Genomic DNA, 19,361 nt, shown 5'->3' on the forward strand with positions numbered 1-19,361 from the left:
GATAACTTTACCTGAGGAGCAGACCAGGGGTCATGGGATCTAGTGATGTCTGAGAGGGAAAAGAAGTTTGGCAACTTCCCCAAGACCATAATACTGGTAAATGGCAGAGTGGGAAGGAGAAAGCTCTTTGGCAGTTTCCAAAAAGGGTGCAGGAACCAGGTTGGAGTTCAGGCCACAGAAAACAGAAGAAAACACCTGACCCAGTCACAGGTCCTGTCCACCATTCCAGGGCAGCAGGGAGAGAATTTACTGGTCTGTGTCTTACTAGGAGCTAATGAGACAGAAATGAAAGCACATCCAGGATCTGTCACAAAAGACCTTTAATGGTCTCTTATTTATGGTTCTTTTGTTCATTTGTCCTGTTAGAGTTGAATAAACTGTAATAACTTATCTGACGTTATAAGGAATGCCACAGGTACAACAGATAAACCTGGCAGGTGGCCCAGGAATGAGGGTGTAACAAAATAATCACTTAACAGAAGAGCCACAGACCTGGAGACCTGTCCCAGCTACCTGTCACTCCCTGCATCCAGGATCCACACAGTCACTGTGCCAGGCTCAATGCTGGCTCCCATTGGGTAGGAAGAGACACGTCTCCCATAGTGTCTGTGGCTAGACCTTAACACCAAGCAGAGATGCCCCAGGAAGATGGTACATCCCATAATCATTCCCCCAAGCAGTCTGCTGATCTGCAGTGTAAGCCATGACCACACCCCAAGTTTGTGCAGATCCCCTCTCATATGACACTACCTATCATGCCCACCTATGACCCTTCCTTGCAGTAATCCCTGTGAGGAAGGCGGAGCCTGGCACTAGCCCCATCTTACACATGGGGAGACTGAGGTCAGTGGGGTTCCAAGGGCATGCTTAGACTGAACATAGAACACTTTCTCCCATGCCACATGGTTGGCTATGCCCTGACCTTCACATTTTCCCCATAGAATTCCCTCAGCAGTGGGCCCAGACAGGATTCTGTGTCAAGGGCTGGTCCAGGTCTCACCAGTGTACCCACCCCTTAGCCCTGGTCGTGGGCCCAAGCAGAGAGGCAGGCTGGCAGAGAAAGAATATGGGAGACTGTGGGTGGGAGACCAGCATCTCTTCAGTCACCTTTCTGTTGCCCACACACTTGCTTGTCCACAGATGTGGGAGTGGAATCCTACTAGAATTGCTCAAGGGAAACTTGCTGCTTTAAAAGTCTCTGGAGGGGCATGCTCTCACAGGAGGGACTTCTGTCATGAAGCCCTCCCTCAGCATTTGTTTTGTAAAAAATCTGGACATCCATCCATCTGGCTGTATGTAAAGAGGAACCTGAGTCTAGTTTCTCCTTCTCCCACCATGTGGCCTGGGGCAGGGAGTTGGGGTTCTGACACGAGTCATGGGGTGGGGGCTGGGCCTAAGTCCTTGTTCCGCAGTCCCTCACACCGCACGGGCTGATATCAAGGTAAGACTCACCCTCACTGAGCACCAGGCCCCTGCCCAAATTAAACTCAGGCCAGAGCTTCAGGGTGGGTGAGCAACAAAACCATCAAATGTGTACACACACACACGTGTGTGTGTGTGTGTGTGTGTGTGTGTGCGTGCGTGTGTGTGTGTGAGGAAATGCTTGGGCCTGGGTCTGCGGCCCAAGTTCCAATACAAAGACACTTTGTATTGGAATGCTAGAGCCATTCCAACATGAAGAGCAAGAATAGAACCTATGCTTGCTGGTTGAAGATCAAACCTTAGAATGGTGGTTTGAAGAAGTTTTCCTTCACAAGTTTGAAGGTGAAACCTCAATAGGCAAGACAGATAAAAGCAGAGTTGTCCTGGTGGAAGTGGAGATGGGGGGAGAGCTGGAGATCTAGCCTTTGCCTCCACCCCCCATCTTCCCACCTTAGCAGCCCCTGACAAAGCTCTGTGAAACCCAGGGGTTCCACAGCACCTGGTTTGAAAACCACTGTGTCAGAGTGTCTATAGATCGTGGGTCCTGGGGACCTGTGCTTTGATTTCTCTTTCAGAGTGAGGAGCTGGGAGAGAGTCCTGCGGGCAGGGGGAGGGGGGATGTTCCCCCTTCAATGGGCCTTTGAAGCCACTGTGCAGGGACACTGCAGGGGAGTGGGAGAGGTGGGGATCCTGCCCCACAGGTAGGCCATTTCAGTCCTGGAGGGAGGACAGAAGCGATGGACCTGCCTGGACAAGAATGGCAAAATGCCAAGCTCAGTGCAGGCATATGCATGAGGGTCAGGGGGGTCTGTTTTGGTCCCTGCTGACTTTAAAAACATCAGAACAGATATAGGCCTTTGCCCACGAGACCCAATAACAGTTCAAGATTGGGGCCAATGCCTTCCTCTGGGATGGGTGGAGGATGTCTGGTCCCCAGTCACTGGCAGGAGAGAAGCTGCCTTTGTGGGATACTGGAGCCACTGGGTACAGGTCATCAGGGCTCAGCTCTCAGGGAAAGAGGCCTGGGTTTTCCCTGGGCCCAAATCCCTCCTGTCACCGAGCATTGGCAGCTGTGTCTGATGCTGGAGAGGGCCTTCTACTTTGAAGGGCAACTTCTATTCCACCTCACCCTTGGGGTTCTTAGATGGAATAGTGGTTCAGCCCTCCCTGGGCCTGGGGGTTAGGGGCTCTCCCTAATCTGAGATCAGAGCCAAGGCTTCTTGGCCTCTGTGGGATCTGAAAGATAGGAGGTGGGGGTGGCACCAGGCCTGGGACGGTCCAGATGCCCCCCCAGCTCAATCACTGATATCCATGGCTGATATCCCTTCTGTCAGGATCTCTGGGACCACTATCTGTGGGCGAGGCATTCCTGAATAGCGTCTGGATTTTTCTTTCAGCTGAGGCACCAAAGCCAAACTGACTGCACTCATTCTGGCTGACATCTGCCTAAGTGAGAAGGGGGCAAGAGATGAAGACTGCTGGGAGGAGGACTCTGCCCACAGTGACCTTCCCACGTGACTCTGGGTTGCTCCCCTGCAGTGGCAGTGCCACGGCCTGTGCAGCCATTTGCAACTTCCAGAGCTGACTTGCATCTCCTCTGGGCCTCCCAATTCCTTAAGTCAGGTGGGGAAGGGATTACGATCTTATTTTACAGTTAGGGACACGGGGCCCAAGAGGTCAAGTGACTTGCTCAAGGCTACTCAGCTGGTTGGTGACAGTTGGGCAGGAGGCACTGTGGACTTCCAGGCCAGCATGCTTTTCATGGCACCATGTGGGAACCAGCTTATTAGCAATACACCCAGCTGAACCAGCCCCTGGTGGGGCCACTCTCACCTGTCTGCGCCTTGAGGCTGAGGCGGCCCATGGAGTCCAGCCAAATAACTCAGTCCTTATCTTCATGGGGACTGAACTTTTCTCACAGTTGTAGTGCTGAGGACGCCCCACTGGCCCTCTGCCTGCAGATTTTTCACCTGGGGCCATGCTCTTTCCTCCTGCCCAGATTGCTATGTATATGCCATCCACAAGACCCACTGGAAGGTACCAGTGTGGAGCTGTGTGGTCAGCATGGAGCCCAAATGTGTGTACAGAAAGAGCCAATACCGTGGGCTGGCGCCTGGGGCCCAGTGGGGCTCCTACACCCCCAATTTCACTCCAAGGTCTCACCTGATTCCAGACAGGCTAAACTCCAGATGGAGAGGGGCCCTGCATAGAAGGACTCGGTCGTGGTTGGGGGCTGCAGGTGGAGTGGGGTCTGGAGTGGAAGCTTTGAAAGATGATCTGGGTCTTTCTCCCAGGAAGAGGCCTGGGAGAAACACTCTGGCCTGAGCATGGCACCTGGGCTGGGCAGGTGGGGCTGAACTCCAGTCTATGCGCCATTCACAAAGTTTTGCATTCTAACTAACATGGGCTGAATCTACCTGGAAGGGGCACTGCTTCTAATTCACAGCAAGGCACCATACGAACTAGCAGCAGCCAAGGAGCCCTGAAAGCACTGGCTCCTATTACCTATTCCCACTATAACTTTCACCTGACCATGAGCTTTCTGAGGACAGCGGCTGGGACTGACCTATCTCTGTGTGTCGAGTGCCCAGCACTGAGCAGAAGTCATCAGCCAAGAGCGGTGAAGCCAAATTCAAATGAACTTGACCACTGCCCTTCTGCAGCCCTGGGCCCAAAGAGTAAAAGTCTAGATGGGGCTATGATACTTCCCACAGCTGGAGAAATTTCCATTAAAATACCGGGATAAAGCCCAAAGGGTGAGTGTGATATTGAGGTGAAGAAGCTCAAGTAACCAGGCTGACAAATCTTTCGTGTGTGTAGGTGAGGGATAGAGGAAGAAGTTTGTAGGGGAGTGATCGATCACCTCAAAACCTAAAGGGTCTCGTACCAGCCTCAAAGGTTCCAGAGGAAGACACTGGAGAGCATATGCTTGGCCCATGCTGTTCCAGCCCTTCGTCAACCCTTCAGCTGTCCAATGAGGTGCAGACTGCCAGCAAGGTCTGGTAGAGGCTGGATGCCTGGGGCATCCACAGCTAGGACCCCAGGGATGGCCAGGAGAGTAGAGCTGCCCCAAGCTGACTTGGTCCTGACCTGGGGCAGGGAGTCCCTAGCCTCAGATCCTCATGAGATTCAGAAGCGGAAGGGCTGAGGTGCAGTGCCAGGCCTGTGAACTGGGTAATCTCGCCATGGATAATGGTTACGCAGCCCACCCCAGGAGGGGCTGGACAGTTTGAGACCCAACTTGCATAATAAAAGTTTGTTGTCTCCTTTTTCAGGCAAGCATGGGACAGAGATAAAAGGGAGCAGGGAAGGAGGAGAGATCCCCTTGCCCTGCTAAGCAATATATTTGCTTGGGTGTAAGGTAAACCTCAGGGGGTCTGCCATCCACAGGGAGCTGTGAGGCACCAGAAGCCCTGTCATAAGCAAATCCGAGCTTGGCCTTCTGTAATACTCAGGCCCTAGGGCCAAGCAGCTCATGCTAGCTATGGCCACAGCTTGACATCAGATGACCCTCCAGAGGCCCAAGAAGGGCCCTTCTCAGGCCTGGGGAGGGGGTGGCTAGAAGCTCTCCAGGGCCCCACTACCAGTGAATCACCTCTGGCGGCAGACAAACGAGAGTCAGTGGTCTGGCTCTGGTTCCACCTACCATACCAGAAGCTCTAAGGTTTACAGATTCTTAGAGGCCAGAGCTGGGAGGTCCCTTTGTGATTATCTGGTCAAACCCCAGGTGAAGAACTCAGGCCCAGAGAAGGAAAGGAACTTGCCCAAGGTCACACAGTAAGTGGGCCTTAAAGGTCAGACAAGAACGAATACCTTTTAACACTTTCTACCTCATCATCTGCCCACTCTATTGCTTAAAAATACCCCAGGTCTCAATCACACAAAACACCAGCCAATGAGTAGTGAGTATCCATGACACTGGGAACTGGCGGAGGGTCATCAGCTCCCTAAGGAAACGAAGGGTTCTTTGCTACCTGGCAGTCCCCTTCCTTTCAGGTGAGGGCATCTTGATGGGCCATGCCACCTTCTGCGAAGAAGCCCCTTTGACTGTGGGTATAGTGGCCTCGAGCGCTCTCTCCCAGCCTGCAGGGCCAGCCCAGCTCAGCCCAGATGAACCGCAAGGGAAAGCCGGAGGATACCGGTGTCCCCAGCCCTATCTGGACCGCCAGCCTTACTTCCTGAGGGATCACCGATTGCTCTTACGTCTGCAAAGGAGGGAACAGAGCAGATTCTCATCTTCTTGCTCCGACCCCATCTCTCAGAGCCACCCTTCGGGAAACCTCCCCAGGAGCTTGGGCTCACTCTACCTCCGGTTGGTGCTTTCTGAAGACCCCTCCCTTATTTCTCTGTGCATGTGTACAGACAGGACACACACATAAGATACAAGGTGGCTAGGATGTTACATCCTGACAGTACTGAAATAGATGGGCTAGTTCACACAGCTTGCCTTAGACTGAGTAACTGCTGGTGAGAAAGCCAGTCTGGTGGCTTTTCTCTACCCCTGGGGTCTGCAAACGGTCACCACAGACACAGAGGGTCACTGTCAGACACAGAGGCATGTAGGGTGGGGACGGAGGGGTGGATGCAGAGAGGTGTTTCGTGGGTCTCAACCGCCTGAAGGCAGTAAGAATCTAGCCACAGGTGTGCCCCTCCCAGCCAGAAGAGGGTGGCCCTCAGCATAGTCATCTTTTAGCTGCCAGAACTGTGTTAGCCACCTAGAACCGTGGGCACCCTCTCACACGTCTTGAGCCCTCAACCTCACCCCTCCAAGCCCTATGCCCCACACTCCCTGTTCTGCTCCCATCCCAAGTCAAATTCCAAGGCCAGAGCCAGGATGGCCTTTCTGGGGGGTCAGCAGGAAAAGAGAGGGGCTGGAGGGGTGCCCCGCGACAGGGGTGAGAGGGGTGAAGGTGGCCCATGTGACCCTTGTTGGCATGGTGATGTGGGGCCAATCCTGAGGCCAGAGGCTCACCACCGTGACCTGGAAGAACACTGGGCCCCCTGGTAGAAACTAGAAGAACAGAGGGGAAGGGGGAACGAGAACAGGAAGAAGACGAATAAGCATCTTAGTGCAGGAGAGCAGACCCGGAGCTGCCCGGAGGGAGGGCTGGCCCCGGTCTATCTGTCGTTGAGCTGTGGAGAACCAGTACCATCCTCCTCTTCCTCCTTGTCGTCCTTCATGCCTTTCAGTCTCTGGCGGGCAAAGTCCTCAAACACGATGTCATCATCGCTGGTGGAAAAGACAAGGAAAACGGGACGTGTTTGCATGGCAGGGAGGGTAGGCTTATCCAGAGGGTCAGATGGGACTCAGAGGCTGGCCCCTAGGGTTGACCTTGGGCAGAAAGGCCTGCCAGGCTGGCACATCTAGATGCCCTCCAGTGACAGTGGGGCTGGTCGTATCTGGACTCCAGCTAGTCGTGGAAATACCAAAGGGAGGCATGGGTTTGACTTTCCTGCCTGAGGGCTGGGAAGTGACCCAGTTCTTAAGGATTTGGGGGTGCGAGGCGGATATCAAATGGGGATGGAGGTGCAGTGTGGCCGGGCTGGGGCCAGAGGAAGAACTTATTCCCACTGTGAGATGCCAGACCCAGTAGTTTCATAGCCTATGCTAATCCCTCAGAACAGGCCCAAGAAACCCCACCACCCACCCAAAGAACTACCCTCAGGAAGCATTCCTGTATCTGCACAGGATGGTGTGGGCTTGGCTTAGTGGAAGAAAAAACCACAAGAGCCCTTTCTCCAGGGAGCTGTCAGCTCACACTCTATCCTGAGGGATCTTGGATAGGATGGGGTCTGGGGGTAGTCAATCTAAATAGTGGGGCAGAGGGAAGGGTGGGTGGGGAAAGGAGATGCCTGAATGGGGTTTCTGGACTGAGGACCGCTTTTAAGAACAGTGAGTTCTGTTCTATCACATAACATGTACACTTAGGCCCACCCAAGTCCCCCGCCCCACAGAACTCAGCCAGCCACATGAGGTGTCCTCATGGGGTGGCTTGAGACACCACATCCCAAATATCCCCTGGGGGACAAGGAAAGGGTGAATTTGGAGCTGGAGAGAGAAAGCTGCTTGGCTCTGGAGGTGGTTCATCATGTCGGCCTAGGTCCTCCCCCTCGGGCCACTGTCCGGTGAGGCGATGGCCTTTGACCGCAGGGAAATCCGCATCGGTCCTCAGGAGGCAGAAGCAACAAGAGCCCCAGAACCTTCCCCACCCCGCAGCCTGATTCCACCGGCTGGGCGCTGGCAGGGCAGGAGAGCCCCAGCCCAGGGCCGCGAACCGAACCAGCCCTGTGAGAGCCGAGCAGGCGCTGTGGACGGACGAACGGATTGACGGACGGACGTGCAAGGACGAGGGAGGAAGACAGACCCCACCAAGGCAGGAGGAAGAGGAACAGGCACGGAGGGTCCTTCAAGTCACATGCAGGCAAGCGGGTTGCTGAAGAGGCGAGCAGAGGCGGCTCTCAGCAGACGGGGTTAGATCAGCTGTTCCTCAGAGGTTAATAAGCATATATGCAAATGATCCCATCGCCCCGCCCACCACCCAAGGCCCGCCCCCCGGACGTCTGCAGGCAGGGTTTGGCTTACTTTGTGTCAAGTTCTATGAGATTGGTATCTACTGGCGCCTCGTTCTCTGGAACTAAACACAGGGTGGGCGGGCGCCCGTGGGTTAGTGGTGAGCGGGCACAGGGGCAGGTGGGTACAGCTCCCCACTCCAGGGCAAAGGGGAGGGCTACGGAAGAAGGGAAGTGGGGAAGAAGCGTTGCTCCTTGATCTCAAAAACACCCCCAAATCATCCTAAAGGCAGGAAGGAAGGTCCAGGAGGGTCCAAGGAGGCCCGGGAGGCCCCTTGTAGTTCTAGAAGAACAGAAAAACCTCTGGACCCTACTCCTTTGGCATGTCTCCTACATGACTTAGATTCTTTTCTTAAGTACAGGGCTTTCACGAAGTGTTACGACAACCCTTTTTTTTTTCCCTCACAATTTCACATCTCTGAACTTGGGGTATGTTTTACAACCGATGGCATTTGATACTTTGTGAGAACATTTTTCTTTCTTTGTGGTACATACTATAGAGTTGTCTCTTTCAACTCAAACAGCCTTTGATTTAAGGAAATATGACCAATCTGGTCATTGACCCTTCCACTCCCAGCCTGCCTCTCCATGGACAAAGGAGTCAGACCTCTTTGTCTCTTGGGGGAGTCAGATGCAAATAGAGGAGTGTGGGCCTCGCAACAGATCCTGGGGAGCTGTGGAAAAAGGTAACCCAGGCTAACCCAGAGTGAGATGGGATGATGGGGAAATACAGCACTGGTGGAGAATGGGGTCAGCAACCTGCAAATTCCCACTCCAGTGACCCACAGATCCTGCTCACCTTCACGATGTGGGGGTTCCTCTTTGGGCTTGGGGTGCATTAGGGTGAAGGGCAGTTCCACGGCCACATCACTGAAACAGAGACCCAGACCCAGTGAGCCTTGAGCCCAGTCTCGGGCTGTAAGACTCAATGCCCTATCAATGCCCTATTTTATGGTCAGAGGAGGTAGGTCTCAGCTAAGGCAGGAAATCTGCTCAGGCCCCGGTTCTGCCACTCTCTGAGCTTTACTCTCTCTAGGAGGTGAATTAGAAGCCCTTTTCTGCTGGCTCCAAAAAAAAAAAAAAAAAGGAAACCTCCCCTTTTCCTGAGAAGGATCCTTGGATTCTCATGAGCTGGGAGGAGGCACAGGGGTGGGGAAAGGACTGCCCAGAGCATTGTGCACATTGGTCCCTGGGTGGTCCCAGAGGTGTCCTGGGACTATGCAGGCCTCACATCACCACAGCCAGCCCAGCCTTCCCTAACACAACCCTTCCTGCCGACTCAGTCCCACCTCCCAACATCTCCATGAGACTCTTATAAAAGTGCTCCTGTGGTCTTAGCCCCCCACATCTGGATGATGCACTGCTGAGGTCAATTAATCAAATTCAAGTTGTATTGGCCCAGGCCCCAGGGCTATCTACACTGTGCATAGAGACTTGAAGCCCTGTAGGGGCGGAGGGACTGGGTGGTGGGGAAGAACAGGGGGAGGTGCCACCAACACCCAGTGCTTCTGACCAGGACCTCCCTCCCCTTGGCCCTGATGAACAGAATAGTAACAAGAGCAGACACATGGTGCTAACTCTGTGCTAAGGACTATTCTAGAGTAGCTCCTTTAATCTCCACAACAACCCCATTAGTATAGCATATATACAGACTAGGAAACCGAGGCACAAGGAGGAAAAATAATACTACACAAGGCCACACAGCTATTAATGGGAAGTGACAAGATTCTGACTCCATAATTGACATCCTTGCCCAATGAGTGATAACTGCTCAGAATTGAGGTGGTGATTCCTATCCATCCTCTGCTCTCCACTCCTACAGAAGGAGCCATGAAAGCTTCTCCTCTCAGCTTGGGATGCTGTCACCTTGGAGGCCCTGCCAACAGTGAGCACCTTCAGGCACAGCCTCATCTCACTGACCTTGCTGCCCAGAGCCCAGCTGGTGGGGAGGAAGGGAGAGTGGAACAGAGTGGGCAGGGACACTGGCTGTGCAATCAGAAAGGTCTGTTCCCAGCCCCAGCACCATCTGGGAGGGACACTTTTACATCTTCAAGTCTCACTGAGCTCATCTGGAAAATGGGGAGAGCAATGCTTACCTTTGAGAACCACTAGAACTTCTAGGAGATGATATAGGTAGAAGGTTTGACTGAACTGTGACACTGGTACCTGCCAGAATCATTACTTCCCCTCAATGGGAACATGGGCAATTCATAGGCTATTACAATAGTCTGGCTTTTCTTTTCTTTTCTTTTTTCTTTTCTTTTCTTTTCTTTTTCTTTCTTTTCTTTCTTTTTTTTTTCAATGCAAAGGGGATTGCTTTTCCAGATTCACTTGGAAGAGTGAACTATCAGAATGGAAGAATGAGTTTGCCAACCTTCATTAAAGCCATACAGGATGTGGGTGGAAGAATCTAGACATTAACTCCAGCAGGCCTTGAGTGATCAAGGGCAGGGGATGTGTCTGATTCCTCCGTGGGATCTCAGCATGTAGCACAAAGCTGAGCACAAACCTGGGTTCAGAAAATCTTTGCTGAATTGTACTGAACTGAATTGAATTAATTTCACTTCTCCAAATGGATGATTTCTTGGGATGAACAATACTGCCACCTTGTGACAGGAGGAGGCAAAAACACCGCATGTGGAGCATGTGCAGTTTGGGGAATGCGCATGGATCCAGCTGGCTACAAGGAGAGCAGATCTCCCCAGGACCTCTCGTTAGCAGCGCATGGCCAGCAGTTAATTCCCATTAGTGTACAAGTTTGGAAGCCACGAAACCCGCATTTCTCCAAAATGCCAGACTTTTACGGGGCTATTCCCCAGATCAGCGAAGCTGACCTTGCTGTCTGCAGAGGTTCTTATCTCTTGGGTGGAATGGAAGAACAGGGCAAGGTTTTTAAAGGAGAAACTGCATCTCCCTCGTCCCTTTGGGGAGGGTTCTAGTCCCAGCACATGACTGAGTCTGGCAATCGAAAGTGACTGCTAAGATTCCTTCCAACCCAGTGCCCTGCACTTCTGGATCTCTGGGCCCTCCAGGAAGGTGGGTCGATCAGGTTGAAGGGAGGGACTTTACCTGGATGCAAGATCTCCCAACAGGCTGGGTGGGTCAGAGGAGGCGGGAGAAGTGGTCAGGAGAGAGTTCAGAGAGGAAGAAAACAGAAAGTACGTTCATTCATCACCTTGCTGCCCACAGGGGTAGGGAAGACCCTGAGAGGCACTCCCACCCACCACTGCATGGCTGTAACCTCAGTCAGAGATACACAGAAACGGCATTAGCCTTGCCTGGGGGACTGAAATCCAGGCCCAGCTCAGCCGAATCTCCTCACAGGAGGCCTCACTAAGCCCGAGGATCCTCTTCTGCAAAGGAGACAAAAAAACTGACCCCTGTGCTGCCCGCCCTGGGGAGGCCTCTCTGATGGCAGAAGAAATCAATCTGGGATTCACCGAGGATTCCTCAAGGAAGAGCTTGAGGCAGACTGTGGATCCTGCAAGAGCCACAGGGCACAGGACTTGGGATTTGCAGTTCTGAGATGTCCTGTAATATGTGGGCACATTCTAGTAATAAAGGGGATTCAATGTCTAATGCTATTAGCATTCAAATCTTTTCATAGATATTTATGAACAAGAAAAAAAATCCCTGTGACAAATTAGAAATCCTAATTCTAGGTTTCTAACAACATGCAGGCCCATTCAGTGGGGAGAAGTTGTGTCTGAGCCTCCACTAGACTGTGCTCCGGGGCAGGGAATATGTCTGGTCTACTGCAGTGACCTCAGCACCCAGTCTACAACCTGAGATTAGGGGAGGAGATTTCAGGAAATGTGTGGAGAATGGTTTGGGCCTGTTTCCCCATCTGTCAAATGGGAGTCAGAACATCCCTAATCCAGCTCTGGGATTCTGAGCCCCTTTAGCCATGTCCTCAGCAGATCAGCATGTGCATGAGCAGGGGTGGGTGCTGTGCCCCAACTTGTGATGAGGGGACAGAACCCTCTGGAGATCCCACAGCACAGACTCTGAGGAATCTTCCCCCACACAACAACCCCATGTGCCCAGACAGGGATAGGGAAGAGGAGGAGGGGGAGGAGGAAGAGAGAAACATGGAGAGGGCAGGCAAGGGATTGAAAGTCTCTGAAGTAGGAGAGGGAAAGGGGGCAGAAGAGGAGGAAAAGGAACATGAAGGGGGAAGAGAAAAAACAGGAAGTCCTCCAGCTTGGTTTACCCTCTTGGTGGCTGCAGCTAAAAGGTCCGACAAACAGGCAGAATGGGGCAGTGGGCTGTGGGTGGTCAGGGATGCCCCCCTCTGCGCTTAGAGTCTTGGGCTGGGCTAGAACACTTACCCGCCCCGAGATACCACCAGCTTCACTTTCACCTTGTAGGAAACAATGATGCCCAGGATCTCCCGGTTGGCGCCTTCCCTCAACCTGCAAGGTGACATAGGGAAGCAGGTTCATGGAGGATGGCTGGGTAGATGAGACAAGGTAGGGTAGGGTGCAGTGGGGGCAGCAGCCATCCATCCCTCTCCTGGATCACTCAGCCACCGTGTGCAAACAGAGCTCTGTATATGAGAAAGGTAAGCTTTGCCCTGAGCGGGTAGGAACCTAGAGCCCTGGGTCCCGCATCTGGTTGTGAAATTCACTCCCTGTGCACACCTGGCAAGCCCCTTTCCTCCCTGGGCCTCACTCCCAGCAGCGCGGTAGGTTCTTTCTACCCTTAGATAGACGGAGTCTGCTTCTCTCACTGTTCAGCAACCCGTGGGGCACAAAGGGCTCGCCGGGCAGGGAATTCAGAGAGAAAAAGGGAGGTTGGCAAGGCAGTGGGGCGGAGGTAGCAGGGAAGACCCTGAAGGAGGTGGTCCCTCAAGTCTGGAAGTCTTGAAGTCAGTTAGGATTTGAGCCAGGGTGGAAGAAGGGGAAGAAGGCAAAAGCTTGGAGGTGAGTGGCTAGCACGTGCATGTGAGCAACTGTGTGGCTGGAGCACAGGGTCTGTACTGGGAGTCACGGGCAGGGCTGCTGCAGAGGCAGGCCAAAGCCCCACTGAAGGGCCGGACCTCAGCAGATAGGGCAAGATGAGTTCTCCACACCCCAGGTCTCCACTAAAGCAGGTAGCCTCAGAGTCAGTGATGACCATGAGGCAAGAGTGATCATATGGCCCTGGGATCCCTGCCTTTGAGGGCCACACTTCCATCTGGTCTTGCCCAGCTCACTGTCCACATCTTCCCAGACTCCCCACCCCTCTTCTGATTCATCCTCTCCTGCTGGATGAATCCAGCCTTACTCTGCCTCAGGGACACACCCCATATGACTGTAGACCCTAGGTCAGGAGCTGCTGCCTCCTGCAGGAAGTCTCTCCAGGTTGCCCTCCCCTAGGCAAGCCAGCAGATCCCAGCACTGACTAAGAGAGCTGGGTCTAGGGGCCCAGCTTGCTCTCTGGTCACCCTTGGATAGGGATGGGAGTAAGGGGACAGCTTCCCTGTAGTTCAAGCTCCTGAGGATGGGCCAGGGACAATGCCTGGGGAGAAGGTAACCACACCATGTACTGGCACTGGTGGGAATAGGTGGGTGTGGACCCACTGGGGGCAGGGAGTAGGGAGGGTGGGTCCTCACAGGGTGCTGGAGGCCAGGTTCGTGTCTTCATGCTTGAGCTTCCCGTCCAAGGCGAGGCCCCGCTTCTCTCGGTTGTTGGCCAGGAAGGGGGTCAGTGTGTAGACCTTGCAGAATGTCGAACTGGGTGCCACTGTGTCACTGGGAAGAAGGGAGGCGGGTGTGGAAATACCGCCCACCCCCCCAAGAGCCAATCCCCAGCCATCACCCCCAGCCCAGCCAGAACATCTTCAAGATCACATAGTAACATTTAAAACACGTTTTTAACTTTCAAAAGTACTGATTGCTATTACATGTAAACACACACACACACACACACACACACACGCATGAAAAATTACATGAAATGCACTTGCCTCCCAAAAGGAGGCAGGGTTAGGAAAAAAAAAAAAAAAACAAAACTAAACAGATGTGTCTTCTACTGGGAGCATCTACTTCCTTTCGGTAAGAAAAGATGTTTCACTTGAGATCTCTCCTCTTGACTTAGCTGCTAACAGGTTTGGGACAAGATTCCATGCTGTCCTCAAACCTAAATTTTTTTAAATTAAATATAATTGATTGTCAAATTGGTTTCCATACAACACCCAGTGCTCATTCCGACAGGTGCCCTCCCCAATGCCCATCACCTTTCCCCTCTCCCCCACCCCCCATCAACCCTCAGTTTGTCCTCAGTATTTAAGAGTCTCTTATGGTTTGCCTCCCTCCTTCTCTGTATCTTTTTTTCCCCTTCCCCTCCCCCATGGTCTTCTGTTAAATTAAACCTAAATTTTTAAAATATAATTATTCTCTACCCTCCCACATACCCTCCCTTTTACCCAATGAACTGGATTATTCCTTTATCAGACAAAAAATGCTGTGTACCTAGTGCCTTCCCCTCTTTGCTGTGGCTGCCAGGAAGCTCAGAGCAAAGTATCTCCTTCAATCTAGGTTTCTGGTACAGTGTAGTCATGACCCTAGTCCCCTTAGATTCACTAGCTTTAATTTGGTCATTCTTGTTTAAGTAGGTCTTTCCCTTGACTGTCACATGCATTTTCCTGTAGCTAAATCAAGTGGATGTTTTCTAAAAGGCTGCTGTGAGTGGCAAGAAAATCTGAGGTCCAGCCCTCTACCAGGTGGAAAAGAGCCATCTGCACCTGTAACCGGAGCCAGGACTTCTCATTTCCCGCCCAGTCCCACACATCCAAGGCTGGGCTTGTGCTCACTTACTCAGCCTCTTCCATGGCCACAGGGCACTTGTACTGGGCTGTGTTGAAAAGGCAGATGTCCGCATACTGGCGCACTGGGGAGGAAGAGGGAAACAAGCTGGCGTGAGCCAGGGGTGCAGCTCCCAGGCAAGCCAGGCTCCCTTGAGTTGAGGATGTTCAGCCCCAGGAATGGCCAGAATGCACTGGGGGATTCTGCAAGAGACCACCCCCATCTTCTACCTAAGAGGTAGCCCAAACTCACCCATTCCCTTCCATTACCAAACATCTCCCTCAAGGACAGCTTTGCCCAGAACCTAGGGAACCTAAGAGTAGGTGGCTTAAACAGTAAACTCATTACCTGGCCAATGAGCAGCCTGTGTTACTAGCCTCAAAAGCCTTACCCTTTGGCTTAGAGCAGGCCCTGGGCTTCTCTGCAGGCCAGAAGTTAACAAGGGGAGAAGCTTCAGCTACCCCCAACCCTTGGGTGGATTCTCTCTTGCCTGCCCCCCTGGGCTGGCCCTGTGCCCAGGGTACCCGAGATCTTGATCTTCTTCACTGTCTTGTTGGTGTTGTTGGTGACGTGAACATTAACGCTGATGGGTTCTCCATGGTAATAGATCTGGGAGGGGTAAGAAGGGAGAAGGGTTGGACCAGAGAGTATTAAAGCTCTAGGTAGAGAGAGAGAGAAGAGGCCCCACACACATTTCCTGGGGTTCCCCAGACTTTGGCCACTCTGACATTGGCCTCAAGTTCATCAGCCACTTCCCACTGATGCTAAGTCACTGGGCATGTTCAGTTCCTTTGTGGGATTTTTGAAAGATGATTGAATTAGAAGGTGATAATCCTGGGCTCCAGTCCTGACGTGGTCACCAGAAATAATGAGAGCAATAAAACAATGGTAATGAAGGCTGAGCGCAGTGTGACCTTGGACCGGTCTGTCTAAGTGATGTATCAAGTCCCTGCTCACAATGGGTGCCAGGCATTTTAGACACAGGAGGGTCTAAAAGAAGCAGGAGAAAGGTGGGGAAGAGCTGACCTGCTCACTGAGGGAACCAGCTCTAAGAGCTCACTGAAGGACCTCATCTCAAATCATGCCCCCAGCACCTGCCTTTGGCTGTCCCAGAGATGAAAGGGCAGTGTCCACACCTCAAAAGGGAAGGGGTGAGGGGAGATGGCCAGAACCCAGGTCCCTTTGGGAGGTACCCTGACTTCTAAAGTCAATCGCACCCTTCAGGCTCATGCCCCACTCTGCCGCTCCTTTGGACCCCCAGAGGCTTCCCCAAATCCCCCAAGGGAGGTCTCAGATTCCCTGAACCCTGTGGCCTTAGGACTGGGGGTGGAAGCTCCTACCCGAGGAGCCCAAGAGGCCATGAAAGACCTGGGATCTGAGGTCCCAGCCCCAGTAGAGCAGCCCCCACCCCCTGCCAAGCCTAAACCTCCTACCTCCTTATCCAGGGAGGCCTCTAGATGCAGGGGCTTGTCCGACATGAGGAACTGCCTGGTGGTCTCAGCTGTGGGCTGGGGGCCAGGCCTCTCCGGGGCATACTGAACCTTCCTGATAACCAGGCGCACGGAATTCCTAATGGAGATGGGCAGAGCGAAAGACAGCCAGAGTCACCTGCCTCCATCCCCTTCCCTTGGGATCCTCCCTTTCCTGCTCAAGAGACTGCCACGGCTCCCCATGGCCTTAGAATCCGTCCAAACCGCAGAGGTTAACACAGGCCACCTGTGTTCAGAGTCGCCACCTGGCCCCACTCCATCCTCCCCCACTGTGTCTGCAGCCACCCCCACTCCCTCACTATCACCCTTGATGGTCTATCTAGTCTTTTCTCTGCATCTTCACTTGCACTGAGCCCCTGCCTGCAACACCCTCTTCCCACTTCTGCCCTCATTTGCTTCCTTCTTCAAGGTCCAGCTAAATACCTCTTCTTCCAAGAAGCCTTCCTGGATCAGCTCACTTGATCTCCTGGTCTGAACTCCCACACCATCAAAGTGAACTACCCCATGGAAGCACTTCATGTGGGTCTGTGTCTTGGTAGCCAGCAGGATGGCAAGAAAGGGACTATGTTTTCACTTCCTGCATCCCCTATGTCACCTAATAGCATAAGCTCCTTAAGGACAACATTTTGTATCTAAATTGTTCACTGCTGTGTTCTCACCACCTACGACAGTGCCTGCCATCTAACAAACGCCCGCCAAATATCTATTAAATCAAAATACACAGAGGGGCTCCATGAAGAAATGGGGGCTCAGAGAGGTGATGGGCTTTAGTGGGGGGGTATGGATTCAGTCAGGGGGATGCTGGCCAGTGAAGAGGACAGAGACTCAGTGGGAAGATGGAGGCCCAGAGAAGAGATGGTGCTCAATGAAGGTGACAGGCACTCAGGGAGGAAACGAGGGAGGGCTCAAGAGTTGGGAAGGGATGGGACCCGGTGAGGTAGCGTCTGTGGCGTGCTGGGTATGCCAGCAGCACCCCCGTTTCTCACCTCCACTCCCTGGAACTGGATAGCCAGGGTTGAGGTCTTAGCTCTCCCTTTATTAGCTGTATGACCTTGAGAAAATTAACCTCTGGGTCTCAGCTTCCTCATCTGGAAAACGGTAATAATAGCCACACCTACCTCACAGGGTTTCTGTGAGGATTAAATTAGTTCATACGCGTTCATCACTCTGAATAGTGTCTGGCCCTTAATTGGCCCTTGATAAATGACAGTTGCTATATCATTAGTAATAGCAGTTAGTAGTAGTATGGACATAAAATGTCCCATTGGTAGTGGGGTGAGGGTGGTGGCCTTCAGTGTTGTTCCTCTTCCTTGGTCTAGTGAGGCCCCTTCAAAAACCCACAACCCCCTTTATTTCCCCTGGTCTCGGGTCTTAAGAAGAAAAGGAAGACAGAAGCCAGGGAGAAGGGTCCCATCTCCCCAAACTCAGGAGTTTCCCAGGCTGAAGATAGAGATGCCTGCAATACACCCTTCGGCCACCAGATGGCAAACTCAGCCCATGCCCTAGGAAACTGCAGCCCCTCCCTCAGCCAGCCTCCGGGAGGAATTGTGCCTGGGGAGGCAGAGCACATCAGAGTTGGGGGCTGAGACCAGCCTCACCAGGAGGCTGGGCAGGGCCTGCCTGGAGGAGGAGCAGGCATGACAGCAGGGCTGGGCAGTCCGGCTCAGAAGTTTCCGCCTGCCAGCCTAGACTGTCTGCCCAGGGCTGTGCCTGGCTGGGAGAGCACTACCTTCTCTGACACATGGGCTGACCACCCCCCTCACTTTCCCCGGGGGGGGGCTTCACTTACTCCACTTCCCTCCCTTGCTTAGAAGCCTCCACTGACCCCACATCCCCCCATCCCCCCACCCACCCCAACCACCACCTGCTGATGGCCTCCCAGGAGGAGAACTGGGAAGTGGGGGTGAGGGGCGGTGGGGGGGGGGGTTCCAGGGTGGCTGGGAAAAATCTCGTCCACTGTTAAAAACAATCTGAATCTTGTGTTTCTTTCCAAAACAAAATAAAAAGCCATGCAGCCTGGCGGGGCAAGACTAGAGGCAGGGAGGAAGATGGAGGAGGCAGGTACAGTGGTGTAAAGGAAAAAATGATGAGGCCTGAGCCAGGGCTACTGAGCCACCTCCCCCAGGAAACCCTCCATGACTTGCCGGCCTTCCAGAGTGCCCTTCTCAGAGTTCCTGAGGCTGGAATGTGTGGCCCCTCCTCTCACACTTCCAGGTATTGTTACTTATCTCTTCTTCAGACTTTGCTGCTCCTGTCTCCCTCCCTCTGCCAGCAGGCAGCCCACACCCGGGAGGGAAGCTGTGCCCTTCTCACCGCTTGTGGATCTTCTCCTCCAGGTTCTCAGCACAGAAGGCTTTGACTTCATAGTCCACACCACAGGCCTGAGGGGAAGGGGCTGCTGACCACAGGGCCTTGGAGCGGGCAGGGTCCCGACAGCACAGCCATCCCACCCTCTCATTTTACAAACAAGGACGCTGGATGGGAACACCAGACTCCCACAGCCCGGCCACCCCTCAGCCTGACTCAGGGGCCCTGTGCTCAGCCCCAGTGCAGTGCCGCCTCCATCTGCGGCGGCCTCCCCCATCTGACCTTCCCACAGAGCTCTTCCAGCTCCCCCGACACTGGACATCCCAAACTGCCCTCGCTGGGCTCCACTCTCCAGACACCTGCCTGGTCTGGGCGGCTGTCCTCACCAAGGCAGCCACCCGGAAATAACAGCGGGTGCCTCAGCCCCCCTGTTTGGGGAGCACGTACTGTGTGCAGACCCTACAGCGCTTCAGTGTCTCACTCCACCCTCCCAACCCCATGAGGAGGTGCATCCTATTGTCTCCATTTTGCAGATGAGGAATCTGGGGCTCAGAGATCTGGGGCCTGTGACACTGGAGGTGTCACTTCTCTCTGAGCCCCAGTTCCCCCACTTGTGAAGCCACAACGAAGGCACCTCCCCCATGTGAGGTTGTGAGGCCGGGTGGTAGTCCAGAGAATATTTTGGGTCTGCTACAGCCAACAAGCCCAGGACAGACTGCACGTAACTGAATGTGGGGGTGAGGATGACACAGTATCAGCCACCCTGTATGAAGGGGCTGCTTAT

The 19,361-nt window shown here is 53.4% G+C and overlaps 1 protein-coding gene across 5 annotated transcripts in view; it reads right to left on the minus strand.

Annotated features, from left to right (window-relative positions):
• Positions 1 to 303: 303 nt before the first annotated feature.
• Positions 304 to 19,361, minus strand: part of ARRB1 (arrestin beta 1) — a 76,434-nt gene continuing 57,376 nt past the window's right edge. For 4 of the 5 annotated variants that reach the window (XM_086678329.1, XM_086678332.1, XM_086678333.1 and 1 more), the window contains 10 exons: positions 18,584 to 18,651; positions 16,214 to 16,349; positions 15,305 to 15,389; positions 14,793 to 14,865; positions 13,590 to 13,727; positions 12,324 to 12,407; positions 11,062 to 11,085; positions 8,792 to 8,862; positions 8,006 to 8,057; positions 304 to 6,652 (listed from right to left, as the gene is read on the minus strand). In XM_086678329.1, the coding sequence (XP_086534455.1) occupies positions 6,541 to 6,652; positions 8,006 to 8,057; positions 8,792 to 8,862; positions 11,062 to 11,085; positions 12,324 to 12,407; positions 13,590 to 13,727; positions 14,793 to 14,865; positions 15,305 to 15,389; positions 16,214 to 16,349; positions 18,584 to 18,651 (843 nt within the window). In that variant the 3' untranslated portion in view covers positions 304 to 6,540. The remainder of the gene's footprint in view (positions 6,653 to 8,005; positions 8,058 to 8,791; positions 8,863 to 11,061; positions 11,086 to 12,323; positions 12,408 to 13,589; positions 13,728 to 14,792; positions 14,866 to 15,304; positions 15,390 to 16,213; positions 16,350 to 18,583; positions 18,652 to 19,361) is intronic. The other variant, XM_086678331.1, reaches the window with a different exon arrangement.

Source organism: Puma concolor, chromosome D1 (genome assembly GCF_028749965.1).
Source record: "Puma concolor isolate L17-30 chromosome D1, mPumCon1.1.hap2, whole genome shotgun sequence".
NCBI classification, from domain to species: Eukaryota; Metazoa; Chordata; class Mammalia; order Carnivora; family Felidae; genus Puma; species Puma concolor.